General features: G+C 29.7%; 3 protein-coding genes and 1 long non-coding RNA gene across 6 annotated transcripts; 1 reads left to right on the top strand and 3 right to left on the bottom strand.

Moving 5' to 3' along the window:
- The first annotated feature begins 785 nt into the window (after positions 1–785).
- Positions 786–4,442, top strand: LOC108487413 (uncharacterized protein At4g15545-like). 2 transcript variants are annotated; one of them, XM_053025945.1, is made up of 9 exons: positions 786–1,278; positions 1,373–1,441; positions 2,366–2,414; positions 2,525–2,563; positions 2,751–2,843; positions 3,180–3,395; positions 3,706–3,748; positions 3,927–4,005; positions 4,110–4,442. In XM_053025945.1, the coding sequence occupies exons 1-9, from the start codon at positions 994–996 to the stop codon at positions 4,200–4,202; spliced, it is 966 nt and encodes a 321-aa protein (XP_052881905.1). In that variant the 5' UTR covers positions 786–993; the 3' UTR covers positions 4,203–4,442. The 2 variants fall into 2 exon arrangements, with proteins under 2 accessions (XP_052881905.1, XP_052881904.1); XM_053025944.1 differs by having other exon boundaries at positions 788–1,278; positions 2,366–2,422; positions 2,524–2,563.
- Positions 4,377–9,469, bottom strand: LOC108487412 (nucleoside hydrolase 3-like). Its single transcript, XM_017791755.2, has 12 exons — positions 9,022–9,469; positions 8,700–8,879; positions 8,478–8,588; positions 8,072–8,407; positions 7,807–7,983; positions 7,446–7,730; positions 6,599–6,721; positions 6,289–6,486; positions 5,903–6,156; positions 5,597–5,798; positions 4,817–5,119; positions 4,377–4,726 (listed from the first exon to the last, which is right to left on the bottom strand). The coding sequence occupies exons 1-12, from the start codon at positions 9,202–9,204 to the stop codon at positions 4,430–4,432; spliced, it is 2,649 nt and encodes an 882-aa protein (XP_017647244.1). The 5' UTR covers positions 9,205–9,469; the 3' UTR covers positions 4,377–4,429.
- Positions 9,470–13,133: 3,664 nt separating this feature from the next.
- Positions 13,134–14,448, bottom strand: LOC128290419 (uncharacterized). The gene is made up of 2 exons (XR_008280255.1): positions 14,275–14,448; positions 13,134–13,325 (listed from the first exon to the last, which is right to left on the bottom strand). It is a non-coding gene; the product is annotated as an uncharacterized LOC128290419 (long non-coding RNA).
- A 4,033-nt stretch (positions 14,449–18,481) lies between these two features.
- LOC108488356 (sugar transporter ERD6-like 16) lies at positions 18,482–22,591 on the bottom strand. 2 transcript variants are annotated; one of them, XM_017792642.2, is made up of 18 exons: positions 22,048–22,591; positions 21,717–21,779; positions 21,541–21,630; positions 21,395–21,454; positions 21,246–21,311; positions 21,076–21,141; positions 20,874–20,949; positions 20,718–20,782; positions 20,543–20,635; positions 20,248–20,328; positions 20,069–20,153; positions 19,940–19,986; positions 19,747–19,809; positions 19,584–19,643; positions 19,443–19,496; positions 19,291–19,350; positions 19,083–19,197; positions 18,482–18,978 (listed from the first exon to the last, which is right to left on the bottom strand). In XM_017792642.2, exons 1-18 carry the CDS (start codon positions 22,228–22,230, stop codon positions 18,863–18,865), a joined length of 1,443 nt encoding a protein of 480 aa, XP_017648131.1. In that variant the 5' UTR covers positions 22,231–22,591; the 3' UTR covers positions 18,482–18,862. The 2 variants fall into 2 exon arrangements, with proteins under 2 accessions (XP_017648131.1, XP_052881903.1); XM_053025943.1 differs by having other exon boundaries at positions 21,717–21,869; positions 22,048–22,169.
- Positions 22,592–27,285: the final 4,694 nt, after the last annotated feature.

Below are 27,285 nucleotides of genomic sequence, written 5' to 3'. Positions count from 1 at the left end.
GGCGCAGAGGGTAGGTGGGTAGGTTCAGTGCAAGTGGGAAGGGGATAGGTGGCTAGGGTTTGGGTTTGCTGTGTTGGGTCTTGGATAGTTGGGCTAAGGTTTGGGTAGGGTTAGTTGTATTTAGTCTGATGGGTTTTTGTTGTTTTGGGTAATGTATTGGGCTGTAGGTATTGTGTAAAGTAAATGGGTCAGGGGTTTTGGGTTAATTTGAAAAGGTTTAACATCGTTCTCGGGCAATTTGGGCTTATACAACTAAAATGATAGTGTCCTAAAAGTTAAGTAAGCAAATTATAAAGATTTCATTTTGGGTTACCAAAATAAAAACACCTTAAAAATTGAGTGACTAACTAGATAGTTTACAATTTTTTTTCAATAATTCTAGATTGTAAAAATTCAAAAATAGAAAAAGTTTAACTTAAAAAATATAAATTCTAGAAATTCAACTGTCGGTCAACACTAATCCACGCTCGATCAATAATTGGTGAAAATCAAATATATATTTAAAAATATTTAATTTTCAATATTTTTAATTGTAATTCAAAATCTTTAATTTTAATAATCATGAATGCCATGTGATTGGATGTGCCGTGTGCGTGGCACATTCTGATTGGCACCGCATGTATATCGGTTTCTTTAAGGCTGTTACAAAAATTGAATTAAACCAAAATGATAGTTTAAGTACCAAAGTGATAAAATATATAATTTGAGGACCAAAATGAAAATTAAACCCTAATTTAAGATGGGTTCAATTCCCAAGAAAACAGGCACTGCAATAAAACTGGAAAAGCAAACACAGATATAAACTTTTTGTCTTTTTCCTATCCGTCAAGGAACATAATAAACCACAAATTTTTTGTTTTATCCAGATCAAAATAGTTAATAATTGAAAATAAAAATAAAAATCATGCAATATAAAAACAAAAACCACTCATTAAAATACAAAAAAAGTAAAATAATAGGATAAATTAAGAGAGATAGGAGTGTGAGAGACCAATGTTGGCTGAAGAATCGGATGGTTCAACTTCGACCTTTGATCTTCCCGATGAAATCTTGCGAATATTACCCTCTGATCCTTTCCAACAACTCGATGTTGCCCGTAAGCTCACTTCCATTGCACTCTCAGCTCGTATCTCTTTACTTGAAGCCGAAATTTCTTCCCTTCAACTCAAACTCGCCGAGAAAGATCAACAAATTGCCGATCTTTATGCTCAGATCGAAGCCCTCGATGCTTCTTTGTCTCAAACTTCGGATAAACTCGCTAAGGCCGATGAGGAGAAGGTTTGGGTTGACTTTGGTTTCAATTAGTTTCTTTTTTTTTTTTTTGAAAAATGAAATGAATAATTGAGCTTTTTTTTTTTTTTGTTGTTGGTAGGAGAGTTTGTTGAAAGATAATGCTTCACTTACTAGTACTGTAAAGAATCTTCAGAGAGATGTTTCCAAGGTAAATGTTAATGGGGTTTTGACTTGTGGTTGACTATTTGACTAAAGCTGCTAAATTTTTTAGCTTCGAATGAAATTTGGGTTATGTTATAACAATTAAAGTAATACAGAATAGTAAGGTGTTTTAGCACATTGAAGGCTATAGGGTATTTATAAGAAAAGTATTGAGTCTAATTTAGATCCAGGTTAAGATATGACTTGAATACATCCTGAAATGGGGTTGGTCAGTTTGGGTAGTCGAAAACAGTAATAGGTGTCCTTAATGTATCGTGGTATAATAATAAGTTAAGTATTTGTTTTCAATAGTTAAGTTTTAGTTATTGTTAATAGGACTTGATTTTTAATTAGGAAATGTTGTAATTTCTATCTGTAACTTAGAATAAAAATAGAGGAAAAGGAAGTAGACGAAAGTACATTCTTTGCTGTATGTATAATATGTTATATTAGTCGGATTCTGGTGTGAGTGTCAGATATGAGAATGTGTCCAGCTCGGTTGTATTCAATGTATTTGGGGTCATATCTCATACTCACGTCTGAATTTGAGTTGCATATAGATATTTCAAGAAAAATGAAGAGTTTGAATGATATGATGGTTGAAACTTAAAATGGTGAATAAATTTTGATGTTCACGGAAAATTCAAGAGTGCTCTATTAAAATTTTCTAATCGATTTGTTGTTCCATGGCTCATATGGGAAGGGATAATCATATCATGATTGATTTGGAATGTTTTTCATTTTGTGGATTTTGTGTTTGTGGTGCAAAAATTATGAGAATTTTGGAAATTTGAGTGTGCCCTTCATCTCTGGATACGAAACCGGCAAGGACTGATGTGGTTCGAGTTAAATGATGTTACAAAAACGGCTAGTGTAGGAGGGTTTTATTAGATAATGAAGTCTGAGATTTTACTTTTCCGTGACTGTGCAGTTGGAGGTCTTTAGAAAGACGCTTATGCAGTCACTTCAAGAGGATGAGGAAAGTTCAGTAAGTTGTCTTCCGGATTGCTTTATTGTTTATCTCGAGCATTCCTTTCTAGGATAACGCTGAGAAGTTTAACTCTTGATTAAGTCTTGTTTTTGCTACAGGCAGGGGGTCCTCATATAGTTGCGAAGCCAACACCATCGGGTATTCTTTTCATCTTTAGTATTCACTGAGTTGAGCTTGTTGGTCTTATTTGCGCAATTTTTCGTGCTATGCCTTATTACGGGGTGCCTTTCCATAGAGTTCTTTGTCAGATGCATAATTTGTTGTTTAGAGCTTAAACATCCTTTCCCCTTATGATATAACCCTTGCTTTGTTTCAACTTCTTCAGAAGATGATGTAACCTTTCCGTCAGGATCTTCTTTTATCTGCAGCCAGTATTCCAGTACGGGAAATTCTTTTGCGGAGGATCATGAGGCAGATGGTAATGCTTTGCACTTTGTTGGTTTTGGCTGGACTGTAGATTTGATTCATAAACATGATTATTTCCATGATTAACCATATTGCTTTGACTATTCATTTTGCTTAAAGTACCCATTGCCGACACCTGAAAAACTGAATGTTCTGTGTCGCACGCATAACTGAGTCCAAGTAACATGGCTATAAAAATCTTCTGCATTTGTGGATGCTTGCACAAGCATATGTTGGATCATGAAAAATTGCAAAAGTTTGCAACTGTGTGCACGAAAATCTGTTCTTTCCACCTTTTCTTACTCTATATGTTATCTTTTTTTCTTACTAAGAACCATTATAATGGCAGCCTCACGTCCCGGCATACCTCAGTTGCTAGCATCACAAACAAGCACCCCTCGGCTAACTCCTCCAGGTTCCCCGCCAAGTGTTTCGGGTTCTGCATCTCCAACAAGAACATCAATGCCAGTGTCCCCTAGGAAACATTTGGTTTCATTTTCTACCTCAAGAGGCATGTTTGATGATAGGCCATCAATGTCAAGCTCTGATTCCGGATCACAGATTGGTTAGCTTCAAATCTGTTCTAGAATAAGACCTTATTTTAGAATCTAATTGCTTGTAGTGGTGGATTGCAATACTACATAAACAGCCGACATAGAATAATGTTGAACCATCTCGATAGTTGATAGGGACATTTACTCAAAGAGAATGCCATCATTGAAGTTTGATGATCATATAATGTTGCAACTCAGATAATTTTTTTTTCCATAATACTGAAACCTCTTTTGATGAAAGTGTCTTGAAATAGCTCAACTAATTGTGAGGAAGCTACTGTGTTTAATATTTAAAATGACTTATTTCTGGATATGTTTCAGGACGGACTCGGGTTGACGGAAAAGAATTCTTCCGCCAAGCCAGGTAAATACAAATTAACACGAAAGCATAAATTCGAGAGAATAAATTGTTGTGGACGCTTAAATATGCACAAGAAGTTATCTTCTAATATAGCGCAAATATAGCCTGTTTTACAAGACAAACCGAGCAAATGTAATTGCGAAATTGCCTATCTCACCCCCTTGCATCTCTGTTTCATTAGGAGCCGGTTGTCTTATGAGCAGTTCGGTGCATTCCTCGCAAATGTTAAAGAATTGAATTCCCACAAGCAAACAAAAGAAGTATGCAACTCCTTGTCTGAAAATCCTCTTTTTTATTAACTTCTTTGTTTCATTTGTTTCTTGTGGCAGCATTTTCACCTTAATTGTTTATGTGAATTATCCAGGAGACTTTGAGGAAGGCAAGCGAGATTTTTGGCCCTGATAACAGAGATCTTTATGCAATATTCGAGGGTCTGATTAATCGCAGTCTCCATTGAATCAACCGAAGCTAAACACTACCCTAGGTTTGTAAGAATCTGTTCCACTTAGTGATTTATTTGACATTATTTGGTGTAATTTGCCTATTAAAGCCATTATATAATATATAGAACCAATGTTTGGTTGGTAAGAAAAAACATAGAAAAGTGCATCTCAAAGGAACAAGACAGATATTTAGTCTTTAACTTCTTTGTTTCATGTTACCTGAAATATAAATGAGAATTTGTTAAGTTCGATTAGGTGGTGTATTCCACATTTTTCTCTGTTCATCATAGCTTCCTAATACAGCTGATTGCTTTTCATCACCCAATCTATCAGCAAATTGATCATAATATGCCATTGGATCAATATTTTTTAATATTTGTACTAATTTCCCATGTTTTTCTTCAATCAAAATCTGCCCGTCAATGGCTTCAGTACCTTCAGCAATGACTTTGATGGGCATTTCTTGCATGGTGGGTTTCAGTTTGCGTTGATCTCCAGCCATTAATATAGCTCCAAGGATTTCACCAAAGAATATATCCTGCTTTAGATAAACCCGGGATTAGATACTGTTGTTATTTATTGATTGCAATAGCATTCGTTAAGTTCGTAATTAGAATAATAACTTTACCGTATGACGGTATCTGTGATGAGCTTGCTTCAAAGTGTATAGCCTGGACAACAGACTCTTCACAAACCGTGCTTCAGGAGTTCTTGTCAACTGCAGCCGCTTTATGGTCTCAACGAACCGACTGACTTTGCGCTGAGTGCCTAGCGGAATAAGCGTAATGTTTAAGCCTGATTTGAAGACTGTTTTTGCTGCAATCGGGTCAAGGAACAGGTTGAATTCAGCATATTTATTGGAAGGAATAGTGAAGACATTTCCTTCATCAAGGCTACTTCTGCTGATATGTCCTCCTACAATATACACATTCTGCAATTTGATTTGAGAAAAAAAAAATCACTAGCTGATTTCATTACCTAAAACAACAATCTTATTGGCCAATAATACCGTCAAAAACCTTTGTTACTCGGACTTAGAGAGCGAGTGTTAGATACAAGTATGTATCAGGTATGGGTCTTCTAATTTTTTTGTAAGTTCTTCCATATCATATCCTGGGAGAAGCTAGAATTAGGGTCAGAAATGAAAAATAAATTTTAAGGGTTAAAGTACAATTTTACTGTTTTTTAATTTATAATTTCAGAAAACTTAAAGGGCCTAAATAATAATTTTATAATATTTTAGGCCAATGCCATTGATATAACTTACAATCATCCGAATATATCATATTTTTCTTTAAGCCCATTACTTATATTTGTCACATACTCAAATGTGATTAGGATGATATGATTCTCTAAGGACTCTTTAAATATATAAAAACATAATCACGTATCCGTATCCGATACGTACCTGAATGAATGAAGTTGAATTTGTTCTAGTTATAATTTTTGCTAAACTTGTCAAAGGTCCATTAGTCAATATATTAATTTTTGATCCAGGATCCATAGTTTTCAATATTGAAGTCCAAATTTCCAGTGCCAAAGGTTGTCTTAGTTCAGGCTGATCTGTATCCCTTGGAGCTCCAAATTTTACAGAGTTTTCTGCTGTATACCTGCAATAGAAAATCAATGATGTAGTTCAGTTCTAAGCTCAGTTTTCAACTAGTTTAACCGACCAAATCGTTTAATCTATTATCTCGGTTTTTAAAACCGATACCTTCTCGGACTTCGTGGTAAGTCCCGAGCTAACCCGTAAAGGGTATCGGAATCCAGAAATCCTCCACTCCCATGTGGGATAGCCTTGGCATATTTACAGTCACCAACAAGATGGAAAATTTGGTCAGATTGGCTCATGGCGAATACATCTCCAAGACCAACTGGAATGTCATCACGTCCCATCATGTGTAGCAAATCATAAACGATATCGATTGCTGCTGCGTTGGCCCAACCTGTTGGACTCACTAATATTGCCTGCATAAAGAGAAATGCATTCGCTCGTCATATCTATGGTACTCGGATTCGAATCTAAATTTTAGATATGGACGAGTTAGACATGATATATATATATATATATATATGTATTGATAACATTAACAAGGTTACCTTAAGGTTGAGTAGTTCCACAGGCACTTTGAGGAGATAAAACAAAGCCATAAAATCTCCGGCACTCATATCCATGTCGAAAACGACAGGATTCCCCAGAGTTTTGTTTTTAAAATCTGGTTCGTAAAAAGCTTGTCTGAAATGAGGAAATTCTGTTGTGAGATTGAACCTTGCTGTATTTTTAGGTCGATTTAAAACCTGTATTCATTTCCAGCATGTTTAAAAATGACATATCAACAGCAAATTTCAGACAAAATTCGAGAATAATAATAATTTTTCAATTTTGTGGGAAATTTATATAAGAGCTTACATCCAAAAAATTTGTGAAAAATTCTCTGTTGAGTTTGCTGGTAAGATCATGATTAGGTTTTGCCTTTGTTGCAACAAGTACACGAACTGAATCTGGACCAGTTCCCTCCTCTGTGTAACCATCCTACTTGATTATTAACAAAAAAGAAAAAGATTGGTAAGTATGTAGGTATGTATGGATTACCGGGCAGCCGCGAAGCTGAGAATATTTCGTGGAGGAGTCAGAAGTAAATTATAAATGTTTGGGTCAAAATAAATTTTTATCGTTGTATTAATTTGTATTTTTACGATTTTTAAAAGAGTCTAAAGCAATTCTATTACTTTTGGGGCAAGGTCACTGTCACCCCTCTAGCTTAATCACTGCTATTGATATATGTTACATGGGTTCGGGTGTGATTTTATGTGCAATATGCATCTAATACGAATATGTTAAAAATTTTTTTTCAAAATTTTCATGTATTTGGAGGAGATTTTTGAATTAGTGATTCGAACTTGTACAACTCGAAATGAATTGAACTTGAAATGACTCAACTTAAATAACTCGAACTTTGAAGCTCAATGACTTAATCCCAAATGACCCAAACATAAAACTATGCAGAATTGAAATTGATCTAAAATTAAAATAACCTAAACTTAATATTAACTCAAACTAAAATAACTTACTTTAAAACATGAACTAATCCTATTAATATTCACCAACCCAAAATTAACCTAACTTGCCCAACTGATAGGTCAAATTTGGAAGACTTATGGAATATTATATTCTCTAATGCATGTGTTCATGCATAATAGCATACATATTAAACATTAATATTTCAATAAGAATGAAGAATGTTTTACGATTTTACCTTGCATTTCCCTTTCCCATTCTCTACAAAGCAAAATGGATCACGAAGTCCCATCTGGACATGGCCGCTATGCAATCCACTTTTATTCAATTTAAACTTCGGAAAATGAAGCCCATCAAACAACGGATTTGAACCATCACATATTCCATAAGGCTCATTCGAAGTAACCACACTTATATTCATGTATTCCATTTCAGCAAATTCATTTTCCCCATTGTTCTTCCCATAATTACGCATGATCGACACTGCAACACCTGATGTGAACGAATCCCACATGAAATAGCTCTGCACATTACAAGAAACATGAACCCTCAAATAAGAAAAAATGTCACTTTCTATCGAGTTGTAGCGGTGATTTTACCGTATAAAATCGGTCATCAAACCAAGTATCCCGAGCCATTTTCAAGGATTTAAAGCAATATTGTGCTTCGTAAGTCCATTGGCTCTGTTCAAATGCCTTGAAAAACTCCTCGGTTATAGGGATGGTGTTTGTTGCATCTAAAGAAACAAGAGTAACCGGTATACCTGAATGAAACACCTGCAAATAGCAATTGAAATTCGGGTTGGGTGAAGATGCTTAACTCGAATATAAAAAACTCGAGACTGTTCGGGATATGAACGTGTACCTGATATGCTGCGAAAGGGTCTCCGAAGATATTGAATTCTGCATAAGGATTAGTGTTGTAATCCGTGAACAGGTTTCCAGGGTCACCACATTGGCGAGGGTGGCAATGTGGGGTACCATGTTTGGGGCAACAACCTGTTGGGTTATTGGACCTTACTCCACCACCCATGACATATATATGCTCGATGTTTCGCTTTAGATGCGGGTTCTTCATGAGAAAAACAGCGAAATTCGTGTGAGCTCCGGTCACGAATACGGTTATTGGACCGGCTGATGTTTTTTCGATCATTACTTGCTGAGCAGTTGGTTGTTTAAGAGGAGAATATTTCCTGCTGCCCTGATTCCATTGATGTAGAATGTCGGACACGATGGATTCGAGAAAAAAAATAGAGTCGGAATTTCTGTACCTGCGGAAGAAATGATTTTCGGATGCCGTAGTTAGTGTCGAAATCCAATCGTCCTCTGAGGCCTACCGGAATTGCCTGCCTGTACCTACAACCTCCAGCTGTTGTCATCCCCTGATTAAGTAAATTACAACAAAGATTCCGAGCCTGAAATTTCAGCATCCGTTGCATTCACGATCGAGATAAACACGACGCAATTAAAAATGATATGAATCCCAAGCATACCTGTTCGATAATCGGAAGATATCCACCAACGTTCGGTAATATGGTGCCATCTTCAAGGATTCCACCCTCTCCTCCGACACCAACAGCTATCTCGTCGCGACCCATCATGTAAAGGATGTCGTAAATTTGATTCACCGCATGCCCAGCATCGGTCCATGCATTCGTGTTTATAGTGATCCCCTACATCACAATTGCAATTACAGGATTTAAATAGTAACCGCAACACGATATTACACATCCATGACCGCAATTTAAATCCATCCTCCACACCATGAGGGTTTTTACGTCGAACAAAACAAAAGATGCAGGAAAAGAGTTTCACCTCCAATTCGAATTCCGATCGGTTGAGCTTCAAGAGGTACAAAAGAGCGAAGAAATCATCGGTATCAACATCGGTATCTAATAGAATCCGACAAGGTTTGGCCGGAACAGCGTAGACCTTTGCTCCAAAAACATCAACTACCAAAACTAATATAATGATCCAAAATTTTCTCAGCCAAAACATTCTTAATTTCTCAGAGAAGAAACTGTTACATCAACCTTAGAACAACTAAGAAAAGATCAATAAGTCTGAGCTACCAAAGCATGTTAGCATAATCTCAGTTTCAGACAAAGGAGATGAAGTTATGTCTTCTCTAACAGTACTGGATCAGATTCTTGCAACTTTTATGTAAGAGAAAAAGCAAAAATCAATAAAAATAAATAAAGCATATGGATTTTATACATTATTAAGTTTTCATAATGTTGAAGTTGATCATATGTCACCTATGGTTACCATCATTGACTACTAATAGAAATAGCTTATTAGGAAAATTTAATGTACATCTTGGTGGTAGGTGAGAAAAATAAATGAAGAATTTCGCAAAAATAACTCCTAGCTCAACCCATATTTATATATAAAAAAAAAAAACAATTTTCAAGATTAAGCAGATCAATTAATGGGTGCTTATACTTTTGCCTTTGGTTTTGGACTATTTTGAAAAGTTATGAATTCATGAGTTGAATCTTACTATAATTTTGTACATTTTAATTTAGGTAAATTATAAAAATAATCACTTTTGTTTGTTTTAGATTATATTTTAGTCACTTTGAAATGCTATATTTGAGTCATTTACATTACTATTAAACTCCGTTACCTCTCTAACGGCAGTCCTATATGACTATCCAAATACGTTTTAAATACCAACTAAGATGTCCAGTTGTTGAGATGAAAATAAATTTTTAAGTAAATAATTTAATTTGGATTGCCACATAGGACTGCCGTTAGGAAGGTAACGGAGCTTAACAGTAGAGTGACCACTTCGTAACAAAACGATAACGTAAGTTACTAAAACGTAACATTTCAAACATAAGTGACTAAAATATAATCTGAAACAAACAAAAATGATTGTTTTTATACTTTACCCTTTTAACTTTACCTAAATTTATTTATTTTATACTTTACCCTTTTAACTTTACCTAAATTTAGACATTTAATTTTTTATTTTAAAATAAAATTTTAAAAAATTTACGGACATATTTACCGACTGTCAAAATCTAATATAATTCTAATAAAACAAATAGATGCTTTATAATGGAATCTTATTTAACACCAAAAACCAAGACCAAGAAATTAAAAAGTGTAAACTTTTGATTAATTATTATAATTATAAAAGTAAAATCATCTATTTTTCACTTTGATCGATTGTGTCGTCTAATTAGCTATCACAAAATCAAGCACTTTTTTAGACATGGATGGCATAATGGAAATTCTCACTTCTTGTAATAAACAAATATATAAAAATATATTTAAATATAATATTAATGATTTATATAAATAATACATAATTAAATAAACCCAATTTAAAATTAAATTAAATTTATATTGATATCTCATGATTTTTAAATTGAAACCTTGAAATTTAATATTTATGAGATTAAAATCTTGAATTTCAAGCTTAAATTAGAATTATTTTATTCCTCAATTTACATTTTAAAAATAAATTTAATAAAATAATGAATATCATTATGATATTTAAAAACATTAGATAAATTTATAAAATTATATTTCATTTTTAAAAATGAATATTTTCAATCAAATAAAAATAGTAAAAGGAAACAAAAGGCATGTGCGTTAAATCGAAAAAGAAGGAAAGAAAAGGACAAGGGAAAAAAATAGCCGATTTGGGTTAAAAATCTGCTTTTGAACTATTTGTTGACTTTTATGCTACAAGAGAATTTTATTGGTCCACGTGTACATTTAAATTTGTTTGATTTGACAACTCGAAATCTTTTTTCATGTTTATAAAAAGAATCTTTTATTATTTATTTATTGTTATAGGAAAAAGAGACCGAGATTTGATTTCTGTTTTTTTTTTCTTTCTTTTTGGATTCGTAAGAAGGTACCTTGAGTTAAAATTGAACTAACCAGTTTAATTATGTTCATTACTAAACGGTTGAATTTAGTCCAATTGAAGGTTGATTAATAATTTTTTTAAATTTTAACTATTAATTAATTCAGTTTGAAATCAAATAATTAATTGAATTAATTGAAATAAATAATATATTATATATAATATATTTTTATATTAGTAATATATTTTTGAATTGTTATTTTATATTAATCGAATTAAATATTATTTTTGAATTATTAAAAAAATAGACATTAACAATGCATTTTTTACATGTTATATACTTATTTTAACCAAAAGATAAAAATATATAGATTTCGATTAATTTAAAATATTTCAATTCGTTAATGTATTTAAAATTTTTTGATTCGGTTAATGATTTAAAATTTTACATTTCAAGTAATTCAATTTGAACACCCCTATTCGCAAGTGGATAGACACACTTTTATTTGTCAAAACTTTTTTATATATATATAGTAAATAAAATTAAATTTTAAATGTAATTTTAATTATTTTTTAAATTAACTAATTTTTTATGAATTATAAGAGGAGAGTAAAGTCCTAACAGCAGCACGACTAATACAATTTAAACTTAGACTACACTTGAAATAGTAAACATCCTAACCATCAAGTTAACACACAGACTTATATTTTCAGCCCATGTCTTGTAACGCCCCCTAACCCTATACCGTCATCGGAACAGGGTTACGAGACATTACCAGTTAGTAAAGTCCAATTTCGGTCATTAATTAAAATAAATATTTACACACATCCTAGTTTTAAGATGTCGTCCCTTTAATGGGCCCTCGCGGTCCAATATGAACAGTAAATTCAATTCGGGACTAATTTAGAATCACTACGAATTTTTAGTAAATTTCAAAATTCATACTACATACCGTTGCCAACCATAATTTACTCATTTCATGAGTACATCTACAACCTAAATGACTCTCATAAAACATCCTAGGTACATGCCATTACCAATAATTAACACACTTTACCTTAATGAATTCGGGATCGAATCGGGATCTTGATTCAACGTTCTATCTTTACTAAACTGCAAGCACGAAACAAACCGACGCTGAGTATGGTATACTTAGTGGTATTTCCATAATCCGAACACTTAATAATATAACAATTAAACTTAAAATCACAATAACAATTATAAGTATTCATTTATTTGTTTTATAGATAAAATTTCAATTACTTACCATATAAATTCTATACAAGTCATATAACAAACACAATAACATATTTGTTCAATTCTTTTCATTTACTTACCGTATAAATTCTATACAATATATTCACAATTCACTTGTTTTCACACTTTACTTCTTAACAATATACCATTTTAATTCATTCTAACATCAATCATCATCCATTTGAACTTCACTCAATTCATGAACCTTTTGGTTCATGTTTTCAATCTCATATCTCAATTTCAATTCTCAATTCAATTTCTCATTTCATTCCAATAGCTCAATCAATCAAATTCACTCGACTTATCTTTTCACTTATTTACCCTATTAACAAGACTCGGACCTTGGCGGATACACGGATCCAACCAAACACACCAATATGGCACCCGTGCCTCATCGGATAGTTCAAGCAATATTTGACACCCAGTGTCTCATCGGCCTAGTCAAGTAAAGTTGGTACCCAGACCTCATCGAATCTATCCGAAGAAATATAGTGACACCCAGTGTCTCATCGACTCGAGGTCGAAGAATCCTGAACACTTCCAATCCTATGGCATGCCAACTATATCCGACTCAGCCCGATACTGTTAATAGGGTATTCAATTCACTTTCAATTTTTTCAATCAATACACATTTTAATTAATCACATAAATTCATAATTCAATACAATTCAATTCACTTTTCAATAACAAATATCCAAATATCACAAATCTCATATTTAAAATTTTCAAACAATTTATATTTCAATTCAATTCAAATAATCAATTTATATTCAATATTCAATATATATATCTATATATATATACGCCTAATTCAATCAATATAAATTCAATAAATTCATCACATACTATATCAATCCATTTCATTTGCAAAACACAATAATTCTTACTTCAAAACACTTAATATACATATTAAGAAATAAATTCAACAATTAAGTATTAGGTTCGGATTATAGAAATACAAACCGTAATTTTCGAGCTAACTCCCGTTGACTTTGTCTTGTCCTTTCTTAGCCGAGATTTCTGGTACCACATTGACTACGAAATTAATACAATTCATAATCATTAATACATTACTAATTCATATCTTGAGTTATAGAATTTTAAATTAAGATCTGCTAATTTTTGCTGAAACTAGACTCACAAATCTTCTTACAATAAAATTTTCAGAATTTTTGGTTTAGCCATTAAGTACAGTTTATTCTTTAAATTCACCCCTATTCTGCTGTCTGACAGTTTCGTCCCTTCTTCACTAAAAATTAATTATCTCACAGTACAGAACTCGGATAACATTCTCGTTGATTTCTAATGAAAATAGACTCATTAGGGATTCTAAACATATAACTTTAAGCCTCTAATTATTTTTATTCAATTTTTGGTGATTTTCCAAAGTCATAACAGGGGAACCCGAATTCATTCTGACCTTGTCTCACAAAATTCATTATATCTCATAATTTACAATTCAATTGCTTATATCGTTTCTTCTATAAGAAACTAGACTCAATAATATTTAATTTCATATTTTATTCATCCTCTAATTCAATTTCTACAATTTTTGGTGATTTTTCAAACTTAAACTACTGCTGCTATCCAAAATAGTCTTAGTACAAAATGTTGATTTACTTTAATTTCAATTTAATTCTAACTAAATTCACTTACTTTTCTATCTTAATTCATACTTTATTTCTATTCAAATTTCATCCATACTCTCATTTAAATATTAAATTTCCAGCATACTTTCCTAATTTCAAAATTTCATCAATTTAGTCCCTACAACATAAAACTTATAACTTACTTTACAATTTGATCCTATTATCAATTCTAGCTTGAAATTTACTCAATTAAACCCTTAATTCACTATTTTATTCAACATGAACTATACTTGAAAATATATAAACTCTCAAAATATCAACTTAATTTCATCAAAGTCTTGTTCCAAAGCTTCTAAAACATCAAAATTTAAGAAGAAATGACTTAATTGACTTACCAAATTAAACTTTGAGCCTTGAAACCCAAATTTTCCTTTTTCTTTTTCTTTCTTTCTTTCTCCCCTGTTTCTTCTCTGTTTCGTTTGCTTTCATTCTGTTTCTTATGTTTCTTTACTTATTTATATAATATAATATATAATATAATATACTATAATATAATAATAATTTAATATATATTTTAACACATAAAAAATCTCAGATTTTTATGTTTATGCCGCCTCACTTAGGACAAATGACATAATTGTCATTTTGGTCCTCTTCATTTTCTTTTAATCTACAATTCAACTTTTATCATTTATTCAATTTAGTCATTTTTCCTAATTACTCTTAATTAAACTAAATTTACTTAATTAAACTCTAATTAACCACTCAATTGACTTCGTAAATATTTTTAATAAATATTTACGAATCCATTTTTCAGAAACGGAGACCCGAAAATACACTTTTTCGGTAACGGTAAAATTTAGGTCGTTACATGTCTAAGCTAACTTTTTCCAGTTTTGACGGTTGGAATAATGGATTAAACTTGAATTTAGGGGGTTTTTTAATAATAATTATCAAAAGAACATTTAGAAAAACATACCATTTTTTTCATTAATTATAAAAGTTTGTTCATTTTTTAAGCTCAAAAGAGAACAAGGAAGACTGAGACAGCTGTTGGTAGAAGAGTAGAGAAGGGAACAAAGAATTTTTTGTCAAAAAATTCAATGTAATTTTTTTTTTCTGAAGGATGTATTTTAATTAATTAACATTAAAAATTAATATATTTTTCTAAACAACATATTGTGATTAAAAAAACTCTGGTTTGAACCCTTTGAACCCATATTCATTAATATAATAATTTTAATTATTAAAAATAGTTCAACTCTAAGTGATGAATTTGGATTTTTGTTTTGGGAGCATCGCTAGAACGAAGAATCTTTAGAGTACAAATTGGAAAATGTTCAAAAATGAAATGAAATGGGAATTTAATTATTTGAAAAATTGCAACTTTGAATTTAACGTTTATTGTTATTGTTATTATAATTAAAGATTACATATTTTATTGTGAGCTAGTTCGATTGGTATTGGTATTGTTGTTAGTATAAAATAACGTGAAATTAAGTGTCTTTGAAACATATTATCCTCATATTTAAGAGTTTGAGAGAAACTATAAATAATTCGAATATTGTATATATAAAAAAAGATTGCATACTTTGTTAATAAGAGAATGTGACATTGTTTGCCCAGTCACATCAATGTAATTTTTATTTTAGAATCAAATTAATATACATTTTAGATATTAGAAATTCAGAGAAAAAATATACAATTTTTCTTTACGAATTTTGAGTAATTATTTTCTAAATGGAATAAATAAAAATTCCTTTTATTTTAGTCAAGAAAATGTTTATATATATTGTGGGTGAAAGTTTTCTGAAAATATATATATATATATTTGTAAATATATATATTATAAAACTTTAATTGAAATGATAAAATTGAGAAATTTTATTCTTTTCTAAAATAATAAATATTGTTATAAAAGCATGTTCAAAAATAAATTACTGTTATGTTTTAAGTTCAAAATTTATTATGTATATATATTTTTAAAATTTTATACAAGAATATAAAAAGATAAAAATACTTTTATAATAATTTATTTTTATTTTATAAATAAAATTAACTTGTGTTAGAATCCCACATATTCCAAAAACCCATTTAATATTAAAGTTTGAACTCAAGTCTTAGTTTAATTGGCATCGACATTATTACCAATACAGGAAGACATGAGTTTAAGTGTGTTGAAGTATAACATCCTATTTAAACGATAAAAAAATACCTCTGAATAATTTTAAATATTATATAAAAAAATATAAAACTTAGAATTAAATTCCCTTTGGATAGCTTGCAAAAGGGTAATCCCACTAAAGGAAAGATCCTTATTTCCCACCCATTAAATGAGAATTGGCTTTATAGGTTGAGAAATAGTCCCCACATAACTTTCTTTTCAACAATGGTGGAGCTCCAAAAGTGCATGCTCATTCATATAAAATTAATATTTTAACAAGTTAATCATAATATTTTATAATCTATTCATATATCTTAATAAATAAATAAATAATATTTAATTATTTGTTCAATAAAAACCTTAAATCATTATATATTGATTAAGATAATATTTTTAATCAATATGGTAAAAAGTAAATTAATAAAAAATATTGATAAATTACATAAAATATTTTACACTAATAATTTCATCATATACATATGTGTTTGTGAGAGAGGAAGTAGAAATGCAAAATTAAAAAGAAAAAGGGATTTTTTGGTTAGAAAAGTTAAAAGGATTAATTAGAAGATTTTAGTAATAATTGTTCTAAGGCTTTGTGTTTACGAAAGGAGATTTGCTTTTTTTTCTTTAAAATTTGGTCAAAAGTCACTTTTAATCCTTAATTATGAGATCTTTGGGCACGTATTAGAGTTTATGGGGACCTAATTCCATTATTAAACTTTAAATTGCTTGCCACCAAACACTAGTCTTGAATATCTTTCGAATTACTAGTTTAAATTTTAAATTTTATTTTATATTAATATAATTATTAAATTCAAATAAATTTTTATTAATGTTGTAACCATTTTGATTTAAGTTTTGAGGTATAATAAAAGTTTCAAAAATTTTAGAAGTTTAACGAAATTCTTTTAAAAAATTTGGGGTCTAATTAAAAGTTTTAAATGTTTGTGAGATTAATTAAAATTTTCAAACATTTTAAGTGAGCTTAATTAAAATTTTCAACAAAAAAAAAGGTATAATGAGAATTTTCAAAATTTTAAGGGTTTGATTAAAATTTTCTACAAACTTCAAGGGAGAAATGAAAATTTTCAAAAATTGAGGGCCTAATTAATTTTTTTTTAAATTTTAGGGGAAAAATCATAATTTCCTAAAACTTTGGAGAGCCTGAGCCCTTTAAACAGTCCGCCTTTGGTTCTCGAGTTCCTACATGACAAATGTAAATTATGGGAGTGTCAAAGCTTGTGGTTCGAGACACTTTCTGATACTTAAGTCAATAACAGAGTTTGATAATGTAGAAAGTGAGTAATATGAGGTTGAAGATAATGAAAATGGATATGAGAGAGCTCTCGTAAAACTTAAACCCCAAGGTTACTCCTTATTAATTGGTGAATGTAGACTGGTCTCACATTCGTCTTTATTCCCATCATGGTATAACAAAATGCCCATTTTTAGTCTTAAGTTTAAGACAAGTCATAAACGGCCTAACTAAGACTTGTATGAAGGTGTTTGTAAGATATAATACTTTGATCATTTAAGCATTTTGCAGATAGATGATTAATTAGTGTAAATTTAATATGATATCGCTTCATCCTCTAAAGAATTTAACTTATTGATGATATGAGAGCCAATTTATGGAAGTCAAACTGTTTGACTTGGTTATGCCTTCGAGGGATTCAGTATAATAGATTGATCTTTTCTAGATTCTTGACTATCCTTTTCATATAAAATTAAAATTTGAACTTTTTCTAAAAATACAACAACAAAAAAAGGTGTAGTTTGAAAATAAAAAAATGTAACCAAATTGCTCATTCTCTCCTAAGAATTTTCAGTTTCAATGGGATTTCAATGATTAGGATAATTTACATCAGTTTTCTGTTTGGTTACTCAAGCCTTCTCAGCTTGTTCCAATTAATTAAATCTTCTGTTTGGTTACAGAGAAAAACCAGAGAAAGTGATGAGTTTCAAACTTTGAGATATCAACATTTACATCATAGCAGAGCAATTCCAACTTAAAAGACATATCTAATGTAGCTTTAACTTAATGTTAACTTTTATTGTAATTATTAGAATATATTGTAACCTAGTTTTTATATTCTTTAAAATATTAAAATTTAATCTTTATACTTTTATTTTTAAACATTTAACCTCTCTATTTTTTAAATTTTAAAATTCAAGTTTAACTATTAACATCATTAAATTTTTTTAAAATTATATTAATTACAATGTCATTTTTTAATTACATTGCTACTAAATAAATATTTTTTTAATTTCAAAATGTTAGACTAATAAATCTAATAAAAAAATTAACAATGTTAACACTTAAATCTGAATTTTAAAATTTGAAAAGTAAAAAGCTAAATTCTCGACAAAATTCCAAAATTTTGAAAAGTAGATCCCTAAAAGAAATCCAAATACGTAACTGGAAGTAAAAGGCAATATTTTCTTAATCAAAATCGTTATTCTTTTTTCCTCTGAAAATTACTGCATTGTATTACAATGATCACTAATGTAATAAAACAGTAAAACTAGATCCCTAATATATATATATATATATCCTGAAATTGAAAAAACAAGAGGGGGAAAGGCCTGAAATCACTGGTAAAGCTGCATAATCTTTAACCATAAGTAATTTTCATGGAATCCACTCATTGCTCTGTCATGACTTGGAAAATTTTCCCAGTCAGAAATTGAGAAGATCCTTGAAGTAAAAAGAACTGATCCAAAATTTTTCGTCCAAAAATCTTCTCCAAATATTCATGGCATATTGCCCCCCCCAACCCCATTTTTGAACCGATATTTAACTCTCTTTTTTCCCCCTTCTATGAATTGATGCATGCCTGGATTTCTTCTAGTGTTTTCCCTTTAGTTTCTGGGACAAATTTGGCTACATATAGGATAGTCATTAAAGAGAATCCTGAGTATATAAAAAAGGTTCCTGAAACCAAACAGAAAAATCAAAAAACAAGTTTCAGAGTTCATGTCTGAAAAATAATTCCAGGTTTCTTTTTGGACAAGTTGAATGTGTTTTAGTTCAGTCACCTGATGAACTCCAGCTCATGAGGAAGTTGAATGTGTAAGAAACTGCCCATGCACCCAACCAGTTCACTAAGACCACCAAGCTACCAGCTACTCCCTTAACATTTATAGGGAAAATCTGACATCGAAAACATCAAGTTCGGGTCATTTCAGGTTAATTGTTTCGGGTTTGTTTTGGGGGTCATTTCGGGTTAAGGGTTGTAATGCTCACCTCAGACATTATCACCCAAGGGACTGCTCCCATTCCAATTGAGAAAGATGCCACATAAATCTGATTTCAATGAGGAAAAAATAAAAACTAAAGTGAAAAAAAATGAATAAAAAGGTAGCCTTTGGATAATATTTATGTTATGATTTACTTACAAGGACTCCACCAACAGCTAATATTGGCACCCATTCAGGCAAAAGATTGTGTTCCTGATTCATAGAAATCATGAAACAGGTTCAAAAAATTGTATAGAAAACATGAAACAATTTCATGTATAGATAATTATTAAGGCTTACTTTGAGATAAAATGAAGTGCCAGACATGAAGCAACCAAGAAATGTGCCAGTTGCAGAAACCTGCAAATGGGAAAAAAAAAGTATATTTTCATCCCAAATTTTCCCATGAAATTTCTTAAGGTAAAAAATGTAAAAGTAAATTTCTGGGGTTAATTTTTTTTACCATTATCAATGGTCTTCTCCCTGACTTGTCCATTAACATTGCTCCCACAACAGTTATAGGGACCTAAATAGTAAGAAAATAACATTGAATTCGTTTTCCGATGTTTAATTCAATCGGTTCATGCAGTCACAGCATCAACAACCCTTCCCGATTCTCAAGTTAGGGACCCTTTTGTAAGACAGAAATTAATTACCTGAACACAAGCATAAGCTATGGTTCCAGCTTTTCCTGAAGAAAGCCCTGTGAATTGTTCAGAGAGTTAATATGAAAATTTAATGACAAAGAAGGCATTATAATAAGGTACTTGGAAACTATTATTTACCAGCTGATGCAAAGGTTTCACTTGCATAGAAACTTATTCCATTAATTCCTCCAAATTGTTGAAACACCATTAATGCAACTCCAATCTGAAGATCATACCAAAAAGAAAAATGAGTTCTAATGGAAACCATTTAAACAAGAATCTCGTATTCATCGAAGGTATAGAACGAATTAACTCACCATCACTGAACGAATATATTTTGGTTGAAACAAATCCAGTATTCTAGTTTTTGGTAGGCTTTGAAGAGTTTCAATGTACATCTGTTTATACACCAAAATAATCAGCTGTTAGTTTAGCTTTACATATAATTTCAAAGACAGTCCATATCCATGTTCTCCGGACCTGTTTTTTCTAAAGTACCGACACATGTTCGGATATAGGTATGAAGTTAAAAAGAAGCATCCGTATCCAACAGTTGTCGGCAAGTCCGATTAACATAGGTGCATATATATAGTTAGAAGAAAAAAAAAATACTTGAATTTCTGCAGCTTCTTGAGTGATATCAGCATCTTTGCCTCTAACTTTTCGAAGAGCAACCTGAAATTCTTTGTTTTGGCCAACCTTTGCCTGCAAACAACAATGTTTCAACAATCATATATGTATGTATGTGTGTATATCTATCTTGCTTTTATTTCCATTGAAACCTTACCAGCCATCTTGGAGATTCCGGTATGAAACAGAGGCCAACAAACAGGAAAATGCATGGCACAAGTCCTTCCAAAAATCAAAACCAACATTTAGTCTCTAATAGTCTTTTATTTTTTCAGTTTTGATCTAAAAATCATGAAGGCTTAATTAGAATTACCAGTTAGAGCAAGTTCCCTCCATGGTATAATTGTTCCTATTAAGAATGCAACTGATGAACCGGTAACAATCATGAGCTGCAAACGAAAAAGAAAAGGGATTTAAATTACGATTTCACCAGCATTCCGGGTAATATCTGGTAGTGCATATCATTCATGGCCGCTATTTAAATCACCGCATACGGTCCTACCAGGCTTTCTCACCTGATTCAACGTAGTGAGCCCTCCTCTGAGATTCTTTGGTGCTATTTCAGCTATGAAGATTGGAACCTGTTTGTGTAGTGGGAAAATTATTAGCACAACTTTAGAAAACATTATCTACCAGTGTATATTTGTCAAGAAATGCATATTTTCTCAGGAAAAAAAAATAGTACCACATATGAGAAAACTCCAATGCCATATCCAGTGGAAAACCTTCCAATATCGAGTGAAACAGCTCCCTGCAATAGGATCATGCAAATTTAGGTACTACTAGTTATCCAAAAATCATAAATTCATTGAGATGAGGACCAAAGTGTAGAACCTTGGAGAAATAAACAGCAAGCCATCCAGTGATGCAAAAACCAGCTGATAATCTCATTGCCTGGCACCATTAAAGTTGCAGAAATTTAGTACAACTATAACATAAACCTTTTTTTTTTTTCAATTCAATTCTGAAACATAACATACCCCTTTTCGACCAATCATGTCTGCAATCCGACCACTAGTGACAGCACCAAGCATTGCACCAATGGTTAAGATAGAACCAAACATTGAAAACTGGAAATTTTTTTCAATAACAAGTTAGTGTGACATTCTTGAAAATAAAATATTTAATGGATGCATTGATGTAGAAAGGAACTAACCTCAGATAGGGATAGATTAAGATCTTCACTGATAGCAGATTGAGTTGGTGCTGAATACCCCACCTGCCAAAAGAAAACTTAAACTAAACAAACCTTTTTGGTTTCTTTTTTTCTTTTTTGTGTGGGATTTTTTTCATATTCTAGTTTTGGTTCCTAAAAATATTAAAAAAAAAAAAGAAGAAAAAAAAAACATTTTAGCAACCATGAACTTTGTTTAAACATGGAAATGCCTAGAGGAAAAAGAAAACCCAGAAACAGAAAATTTTGATCTGAAAAAAGCTCTAATAACAAAAAAAAAAAACATGAATTTATTTAGTAAAAAGGAACTTACACATGATCCAAATTCAAATGAACCGCAAACAGCAACGAATGTGCAAAGCAAAACCATCCAAATGGATCCATTTTCATGATGAACAACAATTGTTTCATCATCTGCAACAATCAATGGCTTCTCTAAATCTTCAAGCCCATTGATTTCACCACTTTCAACATCTTTAAACTGCCGAATTGTCATCTCTGGGTTCTTTTTAAAAAAAAAAAACCAGAGAGACTTCGAAATAACTTGAAACAGATGGTGTGAGTGAAAAACAAGGTCTAAAAAATGAGGGGTTTATATACACATTCACCCAGTAAGATTTTTTTCACTTTTTGGGTGTGGGAATTAGATATTTTATGGTGCATTGCTTGACTGACCCATATTTTATCGAGATTTGTTCAATAATTAGTTTGTCTGGTTGTGTATTATTGAAGGAAGATGATTAGGCAGCCATTAGCAGATAAGCTGGGAGCTGGGATTTTCACGAAGCTGTCACTGACGTGGTTTGATCGTATGTTTATTAACAGTAGTAGTTTCACCCACGGAAGTTCAATCATTAAGCCGCCATTTTCAATTGGACCCTTCTTCATGCAACTTGATTTCTTTTTAAACACCAAACTTATAAAATTACTATGCACTTGTTTTTTTATCTTTTAAAAATATGTTGTTTCAAGATATATTTTCAATTAAAGTTTCAACGAATTTTTAGGTAAGTATCTCATAATTAATAGTTGAATTATATTTTATTTTATTTATTTAAAAATAGATAAATTAATTTTATATATTAGATTAAAAATAATTTAATTTTTTTATTAATAATTTCATCCATTTGCAGCATGAGACTTGAGATTAAATTTTAGAGCCTAGTAAAATTTTTAAAAATTTTAAGAGTTTAATGAGAATTTTTAAAAAAATTAAAATCTAATTAAAATTTTTAAACTTCTTAATGAGATTAATGAGAATTTAGCATAATCATTATCGAGTTCTAATAAACTAATTTCATGTATTTCATGCCTAATTAGAGTAGCTCACATGCTAAATTAATTTTTTAAATTTTTAGTATCTTGTTTTTAGTTTTAATCAATATTGTAAATTTTCAATTCTGATAGAAACTTAAGCAATATGAATTATTAAATTAGCTTTTAATTTAAATAGTTAGATGATTATCTTAATTTAAGCTCAAAAGTTAAAGATGAAACTTAATTAAAATTAAATTGATTTTAACTCGAATTTTCAATTAAGTTTTTATTATTTAAAATCGGTTAAACTTAATTACACTAATATTTCAAAATTTAAACGCATAAAAAACCTTAAAATTGAGTATTATCGTAATAAGATTTACACATTTATAAGAAGTTTTTATTAAACTATTTTTATTTCAAATACGAAGATTATTAATAAATAATATTTTTAAAAATAGTGATATATGAAATACTTTTGGGAAAAATTAATAAAAATATATTTACACAACTTAAAACATAATAATACGAATTATTTTTCTTTCCAAAATCATTGATAGACTAAGAAAGCCTACGCAGTGTTTTAAAAAAGTAAGCCCCTTTTTCAACAAAATGACAAAAATTCAGTCAAAATTTTGTTTTTTACAAAAAAATAGAAAAAACAAAACAAATTTAGCTGTATATGAGTAAAGCAAGTGAATAGGTTAATTTTTTTGCAGACATGCAGAGTCAGAACCTACGCAAAACATCTTTAAAATTGTCAACTTGATGGGAGTATTTGCCAATTTGGCCAATGTTTTTATTCCACTCATTGATAAATGTCCATATCCATCTTAATCTTTCTTAAATTATTCCACTCAATTTTGGTTTTCAATTTAGAATTTCTTTTATATGTAGAAAAAGTTTTTTTTTTTCAATTTAGTCCTAACTTTTCACTGAATTTTGTTAATATTTTGTAATGGGGGAATTTGCTTGATTATTTTGCCAAAAAAAAAAAGGTTTTGAGAAGAAGAAAAAATCATAGAAAAGAGGTTGGTAAATGAAAGATAATGTATTTTTCTCCGGAAATTATCTTCCTCTGGTGAAAAGTAAAAGGGTAAATTATAAAAATAATCACTTTTATTTGTCTCAGATTACATTTTAGTCATTTATATTTGAAATGTTACGTTTTAATCACTTATGTTATCGTTTTATTACGAAGTGGTCACTATACCGTTAAGTTCCGCTACCTCCCTAACAGCAATCCTGCGTGGTAGTTTAAGAGAGTTTTAAATGCCAACTTAGATATTTAGTTGCTGGGATAAAAATAAGTTTTTAATTAAATAAATTTAATTTACACTGCCACATAGGACCGCCGTTAGGGAGGTAACGAAACTTAATGGTATAGTGATCACTTTGTAACAAAATGATAACGTAAATGACTAAAATGTAATCTAAGGCAAACAAAAGTGACTATTTTTATAGTTTAACCATATTAAAATTATACATAAACTTTGATAAAATTTGTAATGTTATACATCATCTTTAATTTGGTACATTTGTATACATCAAAATTTAATTTTAGTTCAATTTTCACATTTCACTAATCTAGCTATCTATGTGGCACAATTTTTCATTAAATCATGTATAAATTTTTGACATGACATTTTATTAGGATAAATAACAAACAAATAAATAAATTTAAATTATTTCCACGTGGATTAAAAAATAAACACACTTGTGAAATAGTTTCTTATTCCCCAAAATCTATTTTTTAATCTAGGTGGAAATAATTTAAATAATTTGTTTATTTTTAACTTAATAAAATTTTACATCAATAACTTACATATGACTTAACGGAAATTATGCCTCGTGAATAACGAAGTTAATGAAATATAAAAATTGAATTCAAATTAAAGTTTAATGTATACAAATGTACCAAATTAAAATTAGTGGATAACTTTACAAATTCTATTAAAATTCACATATAATTTTTATATTTACCTCAAAAGTAAAGAGACAATTTCCAAATAAAACATCTTACAAATAACATGATTCTTTCTGTAAAAAAAAATTAGATAAAAATATTATAGTTTTCAATGTAATTAAATATGTATTTATATTTAAATAATATATTTTATTTTATTTTCATAATAAATTCTTAACATAATTAAATCTATTTATTCTTTTAATAATAAATTTTAGCATTACTAATTATTTTAAATGAAATATTATTTTTTGAAAAAATAATATTAGTATTTTAATTATAAATATATAGATTATAATTTATAAATATTTAGTAATAAATGTGTTATAATGTAAAGTATACAAATATTAATATTTAATCATTATTATAATTTATTTTTGTTTAATTGTAGGTGTTCCTTCTATTTTACACTTAGAAAATTATTATACTTAGACCAGGTATGATATATTCTTGAAAAGTTCACTATTACTTTTTCTGATCACCTGTTAATTTTAAAATGTTAATATTAAAATTAATAGTTTAATGATAAACAAATTTTAGATTATTAATATATTAATATTTATATTTAAAAATGTAATACTGACATTTTATCAAAGATAATATTGTACTAATAAATATTTTAATATTTATGTCAAAAATTTAATTGAAAACTTTTTTTTCAATAAGTGACCAAAACCATTTTATTTAAAAATAATATTGTATTAATAAATATTTTTCAGAAAACCCTATTCCGTGTGTTATAGAAAATATTTATTTGAAATAAATGCACCTTTGTTTAGGTATTTAATTTTTTATTTATTTCATCTTTTTAATCATTGTAAATAAGTGGATCAAGATGTACCCAGAGACGACAAAAGGAAATAATGGAGAACCTTGGTGTTGAGGCCTGTAATGATTGGTAGGGTGAAAACATAACGTGATGCGACGGTGGAATACAGCTAAACCATCGCTGTGAATAAAATTTTATTTTTGGATCCCATTGAGATTGGCTTCCCAAAATATCCTCCGTTAAATTATTATTAAACTTACGTTTTAATTATTAAATTTTAAAAATTATAAAATGATTATTAAAATTATTAATTTATTAGAATTATTGTTATATGGTCTTTTCTATTTGCATTAGTTGTATTAATCAAAATTTTCATTTCCTTTCTATTCTACAATTCATTTTTTTAAACAATTTTAAATGTTATGAATCTGTGAACCAAAATTTAAAAAGTTTTATTCGATCTCTAATATTGACCTTTAGATTGACTTGGATCTAAAATATATTGTGTAGCTCGTCGATGAGTATTGATTTACCGTATTAATCATCAAATTACAGTTTGGAACTCATTAGTCGGACTTATTTTTTAAGAAAATTAATAGTGTAATGACTTAAATAAAAACATTTAAATAGTTTAGTGAATTAAATAAGAACTTTTAAATAGTTCAATAACCGGTTTGTAACTTTTTGAAATTGAATCGAAACATAAACTTACTATTAATTTAGTAACATTGAGTATAATTTATCTTAAAATTAATTAATGCAACGAAGATATTTCTTTTTTCTGTAAGGGTAATGATGAGATTGTCATTAGTAAAGTTTATAGCTATTATAAGTTCATTACAGGTGAAAGTATCATAAAAGCTATTGTATTAGAAGTGAAATTTCATTTTGTCTCTTTACACAAAATGAATAAATTAGTCTCTATAAGTTAGATTAAAGAATAAACTAATTCTTTATATTAAAATTTTTATTTATTTTTACTGTTAAAAACTAGTGTAAATAATAAATTAACCAAACAATTATGCTTGACATGCCACCTAATATGTAAAGTGTAATGAACCGAAAGTTACGGTATCGAAAATTGAGTCTTGAGTACTGTTTCGTGAAATTAATTCATGAATATTTATTAGAAATATTTATGAATTATAGTTGAATGGTTATTTAGTGTTTAATTAAGTGAAGTAGCTTGAATTTAGTTTAAATGACTAAATTGCATACGGTATAAAAGTTTAATTATAAATTAAAGATTAGTAAAGGGACTAATCTAGCAATTAGACCCTAAGTGCCATGTGTGTGAATGTATGATATAACATGTGTAATAGTTAGTAAAGATATTAAATGTGTTAAAGTAGTTTTTCTTATAGATTAAGTTATTTTATTAGAATAATATTATATTATTAATATTATTATATTGAATATAGATTTATGAGTAAGTTAAAAAAAAGAAAGAAAGATAGAAAGAGTTACAGAGAGCAAACGTGAGAAAGAAAGAAAGAAAGAAAGAAAGAAATAGAAAAGGGAAATTTGAGGATTAAGGTCCTAAAGCTTGATTGGTAAGA

The sequence above is a fragment of the Gossypium arboreum genome, chromosome 3, assembly GCF_025698485.1.
Source record: "Gossypium arboreum isolate Shixiya-1 chromosome 3, ASM2569848v2, whole genome shotgun sequence".
Classification (NCBI taxonomy): domain Eukaryota; kingdom Viridiplantae; phylum Streptophyta; class Magnoliopsida; order Malvales; family Malvaceae; genus Gossypium; species Gossypium arboreum.
This window is presented reverse-complemented; position numbering and strand designations above follow the sequence as displayed.

Coding starts and splice junctions, on each gene's coding strand:
- LOC108487413 (XM_053025944.1), top strand. CDS start 994: ATGTTGGCTGAAGAATCGGATGGTTCAACTTCGACCTTTGATCTTCCC. Junction 2,564..2,750: donor TGCGAAGCCAACACCATCGG/GTATTCTTTTCA, acceptor CAACTTCTTCAG/AAGATGATGTAACCTTTCCG. Junction 2,844..3,179: donor GGAGGATCATGAGGCAGATG/GTAATGCTTTGC, acceptor TTATAATGGCAG/CCTCACGTCCCGGCATACCT.
- LOC108488356 (XM_017792642.2), bottom strand. CDS start 22,230: ATGACAATTCGGCAGTTTAAAGATGTTGAAAGTGGTGAAATCAATGGG. Junction 19,810..19,939: donor TAGCTTATGCTTGTGTTCAG/GTAATTAATTTC, acceptor CTTACTATTTAG/GTCCCTATAACTGTTGTGGG. Junction 19,644..19,746: donor GGAGAAGACCATTGATAATG/GTAAAAAAAATT, acceptor TCCCATTTGCAG/GTTTCTGCAACTGGCACATT.
- LOC108487412 (XM_017791755.2), bottom strand. CDS start 9,204: ATGTTTTGGCTGAGAAAATTTTGGATCATTATATTAGTTTTGGTAGTT. Junction 8,408..8,477: donor GAAAATCATTTCTTCCGCAG/GTACAGAAATTC, acceptor CAATGGAATCAG/GGCAGCAGGAAATATTCTCC. Junction 7,984..8,071: donor ACCCTTTCGCAGCATATCAG/GTACACGTTCAT, acceptor TGCTATTTGCAG/GTGTTTCATTCAGGTATACC.